At 39.6% G+C, this 17270-nt stretch overlaps 1 protein-coding gene and 1 non-coding gene across 3 annotated transcripts in view; one reads left to right on the top strand and one right to left on the bottom strand.

Moving 5' to 3' along the window:
• The window catches only part of FILIP1 (filamin A interacting protein 1), a 201132-nt gene that overhangs the window by 73596 nt on the left and 110266 nt on the right, over positions 1–17270 (top strand). For both annotated transcript variants that reach the window (XM_036248428.1, XM_036248427.1), the window contains exon 2: positions 11203–11484. In XM_036248428.1, coding sequence (XP_036104321.1) covers positions 11209–11484 — 276 coding nt within the window. In that variant the 5' untranslated portion in view covers positions 11203–11208. The remainder of the gene's footprint in view (positions 1–11202; positions 11485–17270) is intronic.
• Positions 5035–5161, bottom strand: LOC118622132. Its single transcript, XR_004957951.1, has one exon. It is a non-coding gene; the product is annotated as a small nucleolar RNA SNORA27 (small nucleolar RNA).

Here is a 17270-nt window from a genome sequence, read left to right as displayed (position 1 = left end):
GGATTGAACCTGCAACCGAAGTATGTGCCCTTGATCAGGAATCGAACCCATGACTCTTTAGTCTGCAGGCTGACACTCTAACCGCTGAGCTAAACCGTCCAGGGCTGGGATCTCATTTTCATAATTTCAGTGAGAGGCATAGGTGAGGAACACAGGTGGAGAAGTAAGAAAGGTACCTAGAGAGGGTGGCAAAGAGTGTCAGAGAGACAGAGAGACCTGTACCCTCCCCTCTTTCCTAAAGCTCCTCATCAACCCCCTGAGAGGTCCCGAGCAGTCATTTCACTGTTGGAAAGTCCCTGAGCTATGGTTACTTCCGGACCCTGGTATGAGTCTTATTTCTTGCTTTTCTTTTTCAAAGCTAGAGCAGGAACAATAGCCATGCGATTTAAAGAAAAACAGCTTTACATCTATTGCCTGAAAGTCCTGTAGTACTTTATGGCTTATAAAACTGTAACCAGTATTACAGTTCACAGTTGAGAAATCGCATAAAACTCGACGACATAATTATAGTACTTTATTTCTTTATTACTGAGTTCAACTTTTCTCTTTAGTTACCTCTTCTACACTCCTTTCCTTGAATCCTTGCCTGAGGTAGAGAACTTAACCTGGATATTTCTTGGGAAGTTCAATTTTATTTGGTAACTATTTCTTTCAGTTAAATTCAATACATATAAGTCAGTCCTAGAACAAATCAGAATCTCATTTCAGTCTTTCTTTTTTCTTCTCCCAAGCCATTCAGTTCATTTTGGGGGTGTCGCGCACACACTGTGTGTCATCGGTGGGGGTCGTGGGCGGGAGGGGAAGCGTGCTAACCTGAGCAGCCTGTGGAAGTAACGGGGCGGAGCACCTCCAGTGTCTGGTCCAGATTGATTGCTGTGCCTCTCAGGACTGGCCACATAATTTAGGGGGCCTGTGCATAAGGGAAATGTGGGGCCTCTAGTTACAAAATAATTAAGAATTTTTACAGCAACAGCAGAGCATTAAACCAAGGGTGGGGCCATGTGCCACATGCCTCTGAAACCAGCCCAACCTGTGTTCTCCGCTGTCGTCTCCCAGCCCGGGGCCTGGTGAAAGTGAAGGCCACAGCTCTTTCTGGGAAGTGCCCGTCTCTCCTGCTGTCTTGGCACCTACCCTAACTCTCCCAGGCGCTGCTCATCTCCCGAGTGTAGCTGTGCCCCCCACGTCTCCCCAGTTTGGGTGGTCTGTGTGGAAGCCCTCTGCCTTCGTGACTCTCCTACTAGCATGCCAGCTGTCTTTCCTAGATACCTTCCACCTTGCTGGGCACTTGGCTACTTCTGTGTCTCTTCCAGCTACTCTGTGGACATCGGTCTCCATCACCCCCTTTGTACAGATACGTTCTGCTAAGTCTGTTGTTTGTTGCATTTCCTACGGCGTGCCTAATGCCAGTGGAAATCCCACTCTGAAACCTTAGCATGTCAGGTTCTTCCACCTTAGGTTCCTCAAGCTATGTAAAGGAACCCTTTGTATTTACATCCTCCTTCAACTTACCTGGAAGAGAAGGAAGGATAGGTGGGCAGATAGCATAGCTACTACATTATTTTGTTCTCCCCCCCCCCCCCTCGTTTTCAGCCACTGGGGCAGGGAGTAGGAGTGGAAGAAACCATGTCCATTTCTCCCACTTGAAATGCACCCATCAATCTTATTTGTCACACAGTCTAAATCAGGGTTGGCAAATTAAGGGTGAGGGGTCGAATCTGGCCACACCCTTCCGTTGATGCACTGTCTGTGGTTGTGTTCATGCTGCAGCAGCAGAGTTGAATGGATTATAGGCTGGAGAGGTTAAGCATCTTGTTCTGGGTTACAGAAGAAGTGAGTGTGAGGTTAGAGGTGGGGACACAGCTTTCTTCATCCATTGGAGTTACTAGCAAACAAGCCCGGGAGGACTCAGCATGTTAGGAAAACAAATGGATTTTGATGTATGAGGCCGTGGGCCACCTTACAGTCCACCGTGGGGCTGGGGGCCGTGTGCTGAGGTAGAATGACCAGAGGGTGGAGAAGAGAGAGAGGTGGCTATGGGTTATTAGGTTAGAAAAAAGTATTCCAAAAGGTGGTGACTCATTTTCTTACATACTTCCTGGCCACACACTGAGTCTGGAGCTTGTGCATTGTGGTAGCATGACATTTCAGATAAATTAAATCCCTAATGCACCTTAGTTAGCTAATCTCAAAGTTCTCCTCTTTACTGTTCTTGCCAGCTTTTGCATGCATAGCAAGTAAGTTTGTGGAAATTGATAGATTGACATAGAATTCACAGCCTCTTCACACAGCATCTTGAAACATGAGATAAACATTTTTTGACCATGTGGCTTCAGTTGCTTTCATAGAATATGTTTCAATAGGAATGATTTTTCCTTTCCTCTTTGCTTGGTTATAAAGTAGCTAGACTCTGTTTTTAATTTAGGCTCCCCATCCTCTGATCCAATCCAAGGGATGCTCAGGGACGGTTAGAAAAGACAGAAGTCAGGAGGAGTTCAAAACAGACACAACCCATGACTCCGTACATTACAACTGATTTTAAGTTGTTCTTTCATGTTGAGAAATGGTCTAGAGATTTAACAGAAAAGGCATTTAAAGGACACCTGAGTACAGTTGGCATGTGTGCAGGCAATGAGAATGCATGAAGTCATCGTCAGCACACAGATATGTGCAGTATTTCATTTTCTCTCCTGTCAGCATGAAGCGTGATATCAGCCAAACCACCGCCTCTCTTTCTCCTCATGGAGATTAACCCGTCTTGTTAACATTGACCAGCAATTGTAATTCGCCTCACCTTTCTTGAAAATACAATAAAATTATTTGAGAATATTTTCTACATAAAAACAAACATTTTTTTCTTTAAAAATTTTTTTTCTCCTTTATTAATCTTAGAGGATGGGAGAGGGAGAGAGAGAGAGAAACATCAATGAGAGAGAACATCGATTGGCTGCCCCCCACTGAGGATTGAGCCCACAACCTTGGCATGTGCCCTGACCGGGAATCGAACCGGCAACCTGTTGGTGCATGGGTCGATGCTCAACCACTGAGCCACACAGCCTGGACCAAACATTTTTTTTCTAACAGGAAATGTTGCAGTTGGCTTACTGGAATAATGAGCTTCTGAGCAAACTAGAATTTTTCTCAATTTGCCTAATTTAAAAAACCAGTTCAGTGTATATCCAGTCAAATAACAGTTGTTATGTTTCTGGAATCTTACTGACTTTGCCCAATCCAAAAATGTCAAAAGTCAGAACTGCAATGGCAAAGTTCCACTTTAGCTCCTTTGAAAACGTCAAGCACTGAGAAGTAGCACTGAGCAGTGTGTGGGGAGCATGGGAAGGAGAAGATGGTCTTAGAAGAATAAGGTATTTAGTAGAAAGGAGAGGAAAGAATCCACTGGAATAGTAGGATTCTGTACTGATTATTGTTATTTGCGACTGTTTGGTGAATACCATACTCTGTGCCTCACCTTGCTTCAGCCCCGTGGAATGGTCGCCGGGATGACATTTGTATCGCAGTGGTTCTGATGTGGCGGTAAAAGCTTCCCTGCAGATTTCTCTATGCACATGGAAAATCCAAACATTCTAGTTGAGGCTTTCACATACGGGCCATATTGTTTCGGACAAATATCTAAATCTCTCTAAGTCTACTTGCCTTATCTTTTATGAGAAGAATAATTATAGTGCCTGCTTTGTGGATTGTTGTCAGGATTTCATGAGACGGTACGATAGATACGTCCGTATACCTTCACCCAGTGCTCGAGCATAATGAGCTCTTTAGTGACTGTTAGCTGCCATCATTGTGAATACAGGTGATATTTAAGAATAATTGACCAAATATATACTGCTGAGATAAAGTCTAAGGTATTTGTCTTTCTGGCTAGGGATAGGTCTCTTTTGTTAGTGGAAAGAAATGACTGATTTTTATATAATCCTGGGGTTGGGCCTTTTTAGAAGTGATGAAATACAGGAAGGAAATCTAATCCTGACAAACCAGAAATCTGGTCATTTTCCAGAGATGTTCTCTTTGCTAAGATAATAAAACAAATACTTAGCAACTCTAATTAAATTAAATGATGGCATTTTTTCAGAGGTACTGTTAAAATATCTGAAAAAATTGTAGTGCTCAAGTAGAAAGAATATAGGTAAAATTTGTTAGGAAATTTAAATTTGAGAGCCTTACCCTTTTCATTTTTTTCTTTATTGATTTTAGAGAGAGAGGAAGGGAGAGGGAGAGAGAGATAGAAACATCGATGAGAGAGAACATTGATTGGCCGCCCCCTGCATGCCTCCCCACTGGGGATCGGGCCCACAACCTGGGCATGTGCCCCAACCGGAAATCAAACCCCATGTCCTCTTGGTGCATGGGTCGAAGCTCAACCACTGAGTCACACAGGCCAGGCAAAGGACTTACTCTTTTTATGTAATCAATGACTATCAATTATATACTATGTCTAGTGGAATAGTGACATCAGAATTACAATAATAAAGTACTGTAAATGAAATAATATTTAAAATGTATTTGAGGTTGAAGGATGAGTACATTGATGTTGAAAATGCCGGAAAAAAAAGGTGTCATTTTGTCATTACTTTACATAATAATGTATTTCTACATGGCTATATGCTATTCACTTAATTACAATTGACAGTAGCCTTATTTCTTTGAAGGAAAAATAACACACCTTGTTATAGATGCTAGAAATTAACATGAAGAGGTAAACTGATAACCCTTTTTATCAAAATGTTGGTAAGAGAGGTCACTCTATATTACATTCAAAGTTTGAAAACTCTCAAATGATACATTCAATTAGTCCCAGGTCTCTAATTTAAAAGATTTTTTATTTCACAGTAGTTCCCTGATATCTCTCTCTCTCTCTCCTTTTTCTAGAAATCTTTCCCAGGTCTGCTGTTATCTTTCTTGAAGGATATGAAAGAGAATTTCATAAAATATTTTATCATGATTTTAGGCTAGGGTAGAATAATATTTTTCTATCTTGCCAGAGTTACAATATTTCCTGTGAACTTTTTTTTCAAATCAATTTGTTACCTCTGACAGGATGCAAATCAAACACCCAATTAGCTTGAGTTTTAAAAGGATATTTTCTTTGCCCCACTTGAACGACCAATAAAGACATAAGTTCAATTGGCAAAGTGAAAAACGGGCACCTTGATTATACCTTGAACTCTTGATTACACCATCATTGCGATGACTTCAAGAGAGCCCCCTTTTTTGAATTCTAACATTCATTAAATTATTTAGAAGAATTTTCAGTTGGTCTGAATAGATCTGTTTTAGTAGAATGAAAATGACTTAAATAAACAAAAACCATAGTTTCAGGATTTTATGAGGATAGATAATGAGAATTAAAAATATCTCTTAACATAACTTGTTATATAAGTGGGATGAAGAAAAAATATTTTAATTACAAAGGAAATTTAAGGGCAAACCTAGTAACACTTATGAACAGTCTTAGCTATTAAAATGAGTAATAATCTCATGAGAAATGTTTAAACATTTCATTAGTTGGAGTGCTTACAACTAGAGTACGCAGGTAGATAAGATATGCAGAGGGAATGATTGGACATTGACAGAGAATCGGTCCTTAGCATTTAAAAATTCACATAAAACTAGAACAGATGTTTCCTTTTGCCTTTAATGTTAGGTGCTTTGGGTGTTGTCATTTACGTTTAAAAGAGAGAATTAGGGCAGTTCCATGCTAATGCTCTGGAAACCTTACTTGCAGCCGACCCTTTGCCAGGCCACACTATCAAAAAAGTAGGCTTTTCTGTCATTGCGTGCTTTCATTTGCACTAGGTGCTATAAGTTTTCCTTAATATTCTATAAAGTAATTTAAAAATAGAAATTATGTAAATAAAATTATTGTGACATTTCACCTTGTGCACTAAGTAGGTTCTTGAAAAAGTATACAGATAAAATAAAACCAGAAACAGGCAGGGGGTGATACTTGAGAAGCATAGGAAAACTGCCAAAGGCTAGCTGATGCAGAAGAGAAGTGTTTTTTGGTGGTAGCGATGGGCGTGTTGTGAGCTACTGAATCGTAACACAGAAAGGCAGATCTGAGAGGAGGCAGGAGCTGGAGTGGAAATGCTAGAAATTCAAGGTCACGATCTGTGGTAGCGAATGTAGATGGGAACTAGACTGGGTGTTCAATTGCTATAGACTTCTTCCTTTATCCTTTTTTTTTTACTTGTTCAAATGCTCTAGAAATACTTGTTAGTTCATTATAAATGACCCGATATCTTTATAAACATTTTCTGATTCCTAGGATATCATTCATCTGATAGTATGGTCTGGTTATTGCCCAAGTTATGGAGGGAAAAACAAAGAAGAGATGACCACAGATGAAAGAGGGGACTTTGGAATAACATTTGGTCTTTCTTTTCTTCACACCCTAGTCAGCAAATTTCATGCAAAGTATTGCTGACTAATTACTATGAAAGCAAAAGTAAGTGTATTTCATGAACTATGTGAGGACAATTTGCTTATTAAAAAGAATTGCCTGGCCGGTGTGACAGTGGTTGAGCGTCGACCTATGCGCCAAGAGGTTGCTCGTTCGATTCCTGGTCAGGGCACATGCCCAGGTTGTGGGTCTGATCCCCAGTGGAGGGCGTGCAGGAGGCGGCCATTCTCTTTCATCTATGTGTCTATCTCTCTCTTCCTCTCCCTTCCTCTGTCTCTAAAATCAATAAAGAAAAAAAAAATTTTTTTAATAAAATAAAAAAATTTAAGAGAAGAATCTGTGCCCAAATTACATTGATTTTTAAAAAAATTACAAATCTTTTATGAATCTTTGGTGTAAACTTTTCTTAAGGAGAACTTTCTTTGAAGGATATGCACCAAGATGAAGCAAAGGCATTCTTGGCTTCTTTTAGAAAGTTTATTATCTACATGTCCCAAACTTGCAGCCGTGTGATCAACCATTAAGCCTATGGAATGCCAGATGCCTTTTCTGTTACCTGTCTGCTATTTCTCTAAGCACAATGGACAGGATTTGGCCAACTCTGATTAAATGTTTACTATTGTTTAGCTCTGGGGCTTTTTACACAATAAGTCTGTGTAGTCTCTGTTCAGACTTTGCATCCTGTTTTTATAACCTGTATCCTTAATAATTGACCAGGCTCCTTCTCAGGAAGATTTTTAAATGACTCATCATTTTACAAGTTCTGCAGTAGGTTAATGGTTTTAGACAAAGTGTTTTTACTTAGCAAATTAATTCCAGTTATTGCATGAGTTTTGCAGAGTGTCTAGAGAGGAAGACATATGGATTTCTCCAAGTTCGTAGTGTGAAGTGAAAAAACATTGCCTTAGTAAGCACTTGTAAATTTTTCTGGATCATCTGATTTACAGCGTGTTTTCCCCCCTTCCAATTTGTACGTGTTTAAGAACTTAGAGGAAAGCCCTATAGTGAGTAGGTATTTGGAATCAGAACTGGATTCAAACCCTAGTTCTTCTATTCACTAGGAGTAGCTGTGTAATTCAGTAAAATACATTGAATCAGTTTTTATTTTATTTATTTATTTATTTATTTTTTTATCCTCACCCGAGGATATTTTTTCTATTTTTGTTCAGATAGAGTGTGAGAGGGAGAGAGAGAGAAACATTGACGTGAAAGGGACACGTCGAGTGGTTGCCACCCACACGACCCAACCAGGGCCAGGGACAAACTGCAACCGAGGTACATGCCCTTAGCGGGAACCGAACCCGGGTCTCTCCGGACCGCAGGCCGACGCTCTAATCGCTGAGCCAAACCGGCCAGGGCTTATTTTATTTATTTTTTATTGTTGAAAGTATCTTTAAAACTGAGAATAATAGTACCAACTTCATAGGGTTAATGTGAATATTAATTTCAATGAGAAGCTGTCTGTAAAATGCTTAGAACACTGTGTAACACTTAAGAAACAATAAATGAGAACTATTATAATGAGGAAGAGTATGAACCTTTCTAGACGTGATACGTATAATTTCATTATTGTTCGGAATTATAAAATAGAATAAAGCGGTTTGACATGGACATTGATTGCAGACATGGTTACACTATAGAGAAATTATGCTTTTCTCCCTCTTAATGTTGTCTAATTCTTTCCTAAAACATTTCTTCACTAGTTTGTAATCTCTGAGCGTTTTTGTGTTCCTGACATGGAACAGGTGCTGACTGCTGACTTTGTTGTGGAGATAAAGATAGTAGATCCCATATGGCTTATCAAGCAAGGACCAACATCCATGCGCACATGTCAGAGGAAAGCAGTTAATGTGAAATTTCAGTGTCACAGAAGAAAAATATTTGCTAAGACATTAACATCATGGGCCTAACACATGAGATTTTCCATCAGCCAAAGTAAATTAAGGTGGAAGAGATTAGGGATGGAAGCTTTTGACCTGATATACTATAATTAGATAATTCTAAAACGTATTTTTTCTGTAATAGATTTTTATTAATTAATTCAATAATTATGTTCATGCATTAATTAATATAATCCTATAAAAGCTATAATGCTATAATATTTATTCCAAAATATTAATATCAGACTGAAATTCTTAGGAAGAACTAAATATAGAGTTGGTATAAGAAAATACCACGTTCTTCATGATTGCAAATACAACTGATTAAGTAAATGCATGTAACATAGATAGTTAGGCATGTCCTATTTTAGGAATATTTTTGTGCTGTAGATACTATAAAAGATACAAGAAATCCAGGGAAATAAGACATAAGCACATGCTACGGTAAAATACAAATGCTATGTATGATTAAGGATTAGTATAATTAAGTTTAATACATCACCCCTCACTTCCTGTGCTTTGAGAACTATTGTCTGGAATTTCTATTAACCCATGATCTAAGTTGAAGTTGCCAAATCAATATTTGATGTACCATTCCAAAGAGCCTTAAGATCTTAGAGAGAAGGTTATTTCAGATAAAAGGAATTCACATGTGGTATGGAGTCATAAGGAGTCACAATTCAATTTGGGAAGCCCATGTGTCTTAGTTGTGATGTGTAACAGGTCAAGAGTTAAATTTGAAAGTTTCTATTCATCACCTTTTTTTTATTTTTATTTTTAGCTTGGGGCTGAAGTCAGCCACTCTGTGCACAAACAAGCAGTGATGAAATACAGTAGGTCTGTTCTGAAGTGCTCTGGCTCCCATTACAAAGAAACATCTATTCTTTGTTCATCGGAGAAGCACAAAAGATGCTCTAAAATTCCAAGAACGAATCACTGAGTTAACCAGAAAACAGGCACCAGTGAGAAGGACCACCTCTTCTGTTCCTGTTGCTCATAGTTAGGGTGCTGTAGAAAGTTCTCACGCATACACACCATATAAGAGTTCACTTCACAAAGGGAGCATGAATGTAGATTTCAAGATTTGTTGGAAGGATTGAATATTCACTATCTGAACGGAAACACCGCACTGTATTTATTTTTCTATTATAAACCTAGTGCTTTGAAAAGCTTTCCTTAGTTTCTTAAGTATGATTGGATTCATAAAGGAAATTTACTTTCAGAAAACAACATTCCTGTGTTTTATCTGGAATGAGTATGTAATGACAATCTTGCTCCTTAGCTGTTCAGAGAAAGGACTGTTTATACTGTGAGTTTTAAGTAAGTCCATGCCCTAACCTACTATATTTAAGGGTTTAGGCAAATTTTGTATCACAGTCCCCACGATATTAGAGCTTTTCACACCCCCTTGAATCCTAGTGTTTGAGTTCAGTATGTTTGTAACATACCTGTTGGTTAAGCCCTTTTGCTCACAGACTGACAGATAATCTGTAAAACATTCGTCATGGAGTGACTCAAAGGTGCTCCCCGGGGGGACAAGTTAGCTGCTGCTTTGTCTTTTTTCTTTATTTTACCTCAAAATATACTTTAAAAAATTTTAATTTTGTAATTGACCTGTTTTCTCCCAATTTATTGTGCTCTTATTGTTATTCCTGTAAATGACTGACATAAAAAAAAAAAAAAGAAAGAAAAGAAAAAGAAACTCAGCAAAAAACAACCCCTGGTTTTGAAAAAAAGAGGCTATGGTAAAAATAGAATTCCATATCACTAAAAACGACACCACCCTCTTCCCTTTGCTTTTTCCTTTTCCTCTCTCCATTTTAACCCTCTCCGCCCTTTGTGGATTTCTCTGCACATTGTCACTTCCAGTTGGTTCCTGGCAGGGTTTGAGGTTTGAATTTTCTTATGGACTTAATTTAGAATCACTTTTAAAAATTAAACTTTCTATTTCACAATACCTTTAGATTCACAGAATTGTTGCAATTAGAATTGTTGCAAAAAGCAGTTTCCTTTACAATTAGAATCTTACTTTAGTGCGATCCATTTGTCATAACTAATAAACCAATATTGATACATTACAATAGACTAAGTGCATACTTTATTCATAGTTCCTTGATTTTTCCCTAATGTCTTTTTTTTTTTTTTATCCTCACCCGAGGACATTTTTCCATTTTTTGTACAGATAGAGTGGGAGGGAGAGAGAGTGAGAGAAACATCGACGTGAAGGGACACATCGAGTGGCTGCCACCCGCACGACCAACCAGGGCCGGGGACAAACTGCAACCGAAGTACATGCCCTTAGCGGGAACCGAACCCGGGTCTCTCCGGACCGCAGGCTGACGCTCCAACTGCTGAGCCAAATCGGCCAGGGCTTCCCTAATGTCTTTTTTCTGTTCCAGGATCTCATCCACACTTAGTTGTCATGTGTCCTTAGGCTCCTCTTGGCTGAGACAGTTTTTCAGATTTTCCTTGTTTTTGATGACTTTGATCATTTCAAAGTTAATTGGTCATGAATTTTGTAGAGTGTCTCTCAATTGGGATCTGTCTGATATTTTTCTCACAAAACTTGGGTAATGTTTTGAGGGAGGAAGACCACAAAGGTAAAGTGCCGTTATCACTTTGTATCAGATACATACCATCAACATGACTTAGTACTGTTGATGTTGACTTTGATCATTTGGTTTGAGATGTTTGTCAGGTTAGAATTACATTCTCACTCTTTCTTGAAGACCATCAAAACATTTTCCAGAAGGTTTTAATGATACATTAATTAAAGCTATGCGGAAGCTAACTGTGACTGATCCTTTGTTTTTTCTTTGTTGTAAAGCTGCAATACATTTCTAAGTAGTTACAAAATAATAATTTCAGTGGTTTCAAAAACATCTAATCTTTTTTTTGTGTTAGGTGGGAATGAGATCCCGAAACCAGGGTGGTGAAAGTTCATCCAACGGGCATATCTCCTGCCCCAAATCCTCCATCATAAGCAATGTTGATGATAAAAGTCTCTCAGAAGATGCAAAAAAGAAGAACAAATCAAATAGAAAGGAGGAGGATGTCATGGCCTCAGGAACTGTCAAACGACACCTAAAACCATCTGGAGAAAGTGAAAGAAAGAATAAGAAATCCTTGGAGTTATCCAAAGAAGACCTCATCCAGCTACTCAGTATAATGGAAGGAGAGTTGCAGGTAGAGTCAAATTTCCTGACCTATTGTGTTTCTAGTTCTTAAGCTATAAAATAAGAGACTATGAACCTGTCTCACGGGATTACAAGCTTCATGAGGAAAAGGACTATGTTTTTTCTTATTAATTTCTAAATCCCTAGTGCCTGGCACCAGTTTGCACTGAATATTTATTGAATGAATGAATATATAAACAGCTGATTCCAACTTTAGGCTTCTCTAGAAGCAGAAAATTTCTTCATGATATGATTCTGGTAATGATTTAACACAGGTCCCTATACTTAGTAGTAGGTAATCAATGAGTTTATCTAATTTAGCCTTTGACTATGGTTGAAAACTGTTGGAAAATCATGATTATTAGAAGGTAGAGTTAAGATCAAATGCTACTTCTGATTTTTTCCAGAAGGTAGAGTAAAAGAGAGATAAAGAGATAGAGGGAAAGGAGGGAGACAGACAGGGAGGAAAGAGAAAGAAAGCTTTGTTTACACCAGCCTTTCACTTTTCTTCGTTTTTTAGAACTTTCAGCTTTAATTTTCTACAATGTCATAGGAATGGAGATGCACACAAATAAGCAGCTCATTGCAATACTTTCACAAAGCATTTTCAAGTCTGTTATCTTATCCAACCTCAATAAAAACGTAGGTATCATTATCTACATTTTATAATGAGGAAACCGAGGCCCTGAAGTGTTCATGGTTTGTCCAGAGCTCATCGTAGGCCTCCTGGTTCTTGGTCCAGTGTTCTTCCCACAGCCCATCCTCACCGACCTTCTGTAGTGGCCGAGCCGTGTCCTCCATTCCATTTATGTGCCTAAGGATCCAAGAGGGAGTTGGGAGTCTTCTGAGTTCCTGAGCTCTAGACAATTATATCTGTGGAAATGAGGAAACCATAACCTCTTTTTTTGGTGTGTGATGGGGGGTGGGGTGGGCAGAGGAGAAGATGACCTAAGAGTGGAGTTGCAGTTTCCCTTCTTGTTTTTGTTAGGTTCTCAGCTTGCAAGAGCCTCCAGGGCAGTGGTTTTCAAGAAGTTTTACAACATGCAACACCTGACTGTTTGGTCAGGGGCATTGACCTCTTTTCCCTTAGATTGTCAAATTTAAACAAATGACAACAGCCAACACAACAATAGCTGTCCAGTGTGAATGAATAAAAATTATACCTATTTTCTGTCAGATTGGCAAAAAATACAAATATTTTTTGGTGTGCTGCAGAACTTAAGCGACTCTGTGTGCCATGAGATGAAAAAGGTTGAAAATCACTGCCCTAGGGGATACTAATGATTGTGTGAGATAAAAAGCCTTTGTTTGGAGCTGTTAGCATCAGAGGTATTATTTTCAATCTACCCTAAACTGTGATGGGCTAGCCTGATCTGTTCCTGTTCTCATCTGTGTGTACACATAGATAAGGAAACCCCTGGGGGAAAGAGAAATAGAAAACATAAAAAAAAGTCAACTTATAAAAACAAACAAACCAGCCTGGCCAGTGTGGCTCAGTGATTGAGCGTCGACCCATGCACCAAGAGGTTGCCGGTTAGATTCCTGGTCGGGCACATGCCCAGGTTGTGGGCTTGATCCCCAGTGGGAGCATGCAGGAGGCAGCCGATTGATGTTCTCTCTCATCGATGTTTCTATCTCTCTCTCCCTCTCTCTTCTTCTCACTCTAAAAATCAATAAAACAAACGAACGAACAAACAAAACTGATTGAGCTTACCTTTTACCTGTGGATAAAAATTACCTTTGCATTTCAGAACAAAAGATGAAATTTTCCAGAGTACCACCATCGCCAAAAATAGCTTCATCACTCTCAGAAATGTGGTTAATGCTTTTCCTCCATTAACATTTATTGTGTAAGGAGGCAGAATATATTAATTCAATTTTTAAAGCTGTCCCCAGCAGACATTAATGACCTGAGTGGAAGGTACAATGGTTGCCTAGGAAATCATCACAAACAATGTCATCAGCTCACTTCTCTCCAGGCCCGGAGGCCTGTGTGGAGCCTGTGGCTCTTCCGGACCCTGATTCCGGTAGAAGGCTGTTGCATCATGGTGAACTCTGAGAGGCATTTAAGATTCATATGACTGTTATGCTCATGGTGTTGCCAGATATGGATCCATAGCCTAGGCTTCAAAACACAAGATGGGACAAACATAGGTTTACAGTTGTTCGTATGGAAGATGACACAATAATTAACAAATAATAATACATGAATAAACTCTGTGTTTTGGGTACTCACAACTGTAAGCCTACTTTTGCCCCACCCTATATAAACCCACACACCCAGGATGTCAAAGAAATTAGCCAGAAGACTCCAAAGAAATACATTTTGTTCTCCATTAATTTTTACAAATACAGGATACCTTACCTTACACAATAGATGTATTTCTGAGAAGCAATAAGTAAGTAAGAGATATAAGATATTTGTGAAGGAAAAGAGACATGAAAGACCTAGTATTTTCAGGAATCCCACGGTGAACTCATTTGCAAAACAAATAATTCATCCTCCACATACTTATACACACAGACATGCATAGGTAAGTATGTGTACTTGTAAATGCAGATTTTGCAATATTAGACTGTTAAAATTTAGGACATTCCTATATTTAGAATTGTATTTATATGTTCTCGTAGCAGACACCTGTACTGTATTAGCATTGTCACACGGGTGTGTGTGTGTGTTGTAGCTAAGAGTGGGAGGCAGTTGGCATTAGCAAACATGAGTGGGCTGGTAAAAATGTGCCGGGTTTGCCAGAATAAAGATAAGAAAAAAAAAAAATCTATCTAAAGATTTGGTATTGAGAGGAGAGGCAGGTACCCCATAGAGGCAGGCCTCTGTGCCATTTGGCTTGACAGGTATGAGCATCTTGTGTGTTGTCTCCCTGACCTTCAAATGCACCTATGACCCTCCCATTATGGAGTGGCTGTGCGTGATTCATACACTCTCCCTCTGGAGGTGGTATTCCAAGGTTCTGTAAAATACTGGCACTGACAAGCATCTTTGAGGTATCTTGTTTACCTCTTTTAAACTCCATGTGTGAAACTGGCACTCAGACAAGTTATGTGGCTTGCCGAGTGTACTCAGCAATGTCGTTACATTTGCTCTAGACCCAGATTCCCTGTCACTCAGGCCAATGTCCCTCCCACCGTATCATTTACACTTTGAGGATGTTCAAGGGTGGGGTTCCAGTATACTTATTCTTCACCTTCAGAATTTCTTACAAGCAGACTTACACCGTGAACTTGGAGGCCAAAGCCATTTTGTGAAAAGATAGAGCTTTTTTTAGGTAAGAGAAATAGAATTAAGAGACATTTTTCACATCAAGGAAGTGGAATATGATCGAAGCCATGAAGTCTGGTTGTGATCTGGACAGTGAGCGAAGTGGGGAAGACAGCAGCACCACATGGCCATGGCCGGCACTGCACCACGCGGGGGGCTCCGGCTGGTTACTCTGTGAGGGTTGTGCCCTGAAATTGTGCAACAGCTTAGCCTTGGGGGGAACTAGAAATGCCAATCAAAAGAAGTAGCGTGACACACAGAAGAGGCCTTACAATATCGGGGAGATAGTAATATCAGCTCTGCCTGTAGGAGATGTACCTTGGAAGTGACTTGCGGGAAAGGAGGAGATGGAGGTTCACATAGGTTTTTCATGCGAATTTCTTTTTCTCAGCCTCCTTGTTGATCTCTTCAGTCTCTCCGGCTCTGTATCCAGGGTTTTGGACATTAGTCATAGCTCTGCATATTTTCTGGTTCCAGTGGTCTGCCACCTTCGGAATCTGTTGTGCTGTCTATGGGAATTTGTTGAACCCACATTGTAAACAATGTGAACTATATTGTTAGCAGTGACACTTTACATCTGCAAATGTGTTGTTTTGTTTGCCAGTCCAGGTACATAGTGAACTGTCAGAGTGCACCTTCGATGGACATGCATTAGAAATGGAGTTGTCGTTCCCAGAGATCTGTGCACTTTAAGGAGTCTTGTCTAGAACTGGTGGTGTCATGACCCTTGTCTTGGAGAGGGACATCTTCCAGACTTTTCAAGTCATATCTTAGCAGACAAAAGCGTGTTGTTTTAGACAACGACTAGCTGGCATTGCCTGCACAGAAGTGGCAGGGACGGTTTTCATTTTACTACATTTGTGTCATTGACTACTTCCACTAACAAGTATTTTTTAACAAATTGAAACATTTTTACTCTGGGTGAAAAACTGGTTAAATATTTCCCAGACTAAACTGAAAATAATGAAATAGTACACCCAGACCATTATTGAGTACCATGATTAATTTCCCTGTGTATTTGTCCAAAAATAGCACTTTAAAGAAGTCATTCAATTTGGCTGTACTAAAAATGACTAAAGTTCAAAGGAAATGGTACTCACATCAAAAAGCCATAATACAGAAAAGTTGGCAGAAGGATATTCTTATAAAATAATTAAAAAACAAGATCCTGTCTGGCTGGTGTGGCTCAGAGGTTGAGCGTTGACCCATGCACCAAGAGGTTGCCGGTTCGATTCCCAGTTACAGAACATGCTCAGGTTGTGGGCCAAATTCCCAGTGGAGGGCATGCAGGAGGCGGCCAATCGATGTTCTCTCTCATTGAAGTTTCTATCTCTCTTTCCCTCTCCCTTCCTTTTTCTCTAAAATCAGTAAATAAAAATAAGTAAAAAGATAAATAAATAAAAAGCAAGATCCTTCCCTGGCCAGTGTGACTTAGTTGGTTGGAGCCTCATCCTCTAAAATGAAAGGTTGCAGATTCAATTCCCAGCAGGGCATGTACCTGGATTGGGGTTCAATCCCTGGTTGGGGTGCTTATGGGAAGGCAACAGATTGATATTTCTCTCCTTTTCTCTCCCTCCCCCCCTCTCTAAAATCAATAAGCACATCCTCAGGTGAGGATTAAAAAACAAAAACAGGCCCTGGCCAGTTTGGCTCAGCAGTTAGAGCATCGGCCTGCGGTCTGGAGAGTCCCGGGTTCGGTTCCCGCTAAGGGCACGTACCTCGGTTGCAGTTTGTCCCCGGCCCTGGTTGGTCGTGCGGGTGGCAGCCACTCGATGTGTCGCTTCACGTCGATGTTTCTCTCTCTCTCTCCCTCCCACTCTATCTGTACAGAAAATGGAAAAATATCCTCGGGTGAGGATAAAAAAACAAAAAAACAAAACAGGATCCGAATTCATTTTTTTCCCTGATGCAAAAAAAAAAAAAATGCTTTTTTATGTAGTAAATTTCCTTGGTGTATTCCACTTGAAAACATTTTAGGAAACCAACTTAAAATAGGTTTCATCATTTTTCCTTTTGTCCTTATGGTTAGTTCTCTTCTACCTGTGTGTAAGGAGGCTCAGAGAGAACTAGATACTGTCACTAGATAATACACCACCATTCCATTTGGCTTTGTGTTTTCCAGCCTGAGTCAGAGACAAAGTCACCCATACACAGAGAAATCTACCTTCATCCTGGCAGACTGGCAGAAGAAGGTGTTATAGCTCAAAGATAACTCATGAAATAGATACTATGCCTGCATATTGTTAAATATATAGATGGATATATTGCCTGTATATTCTGTAGGGTTTCCTCTATTTCCTTCTGGGGTTCCTAGCCATTTTCTTTAATATTGTCCACTAGTTTCTCTTTATCTGTCCACCACCTACTGTAAGTGAGCCCTCTATCTGCTCTTCTTTCTCAACAAGAGTTCATTCATTCTTAGGGCATTGATTAATTAATTTTAAATTGATTGATCATATAATATTTAAGAAACATTGCTATACTAGAGGTCTGAGGAATGCAAAGATGAATAACAATAA

This window comes from Molossus molossus, unplaced genomic scaffold, assembly GCF_014108415.1.
Source record: "Molossus molossus isolate mMolMol1 unplaced genomic scaffold, mMolMol1.p scaffold_m16_p_8, whole genome shotgun sequence".
Classification (NCBI taxonomy): Eukaryota; Metazoa; Chordata; class Mammalia; order Chiroptera; family Molossidae; genus Molossus; species Molossus molossus.
Note: the sequence above shows the minus strand (reverse complement) of the source record. Positions and strands in the feature narration are given on the sequence as shown.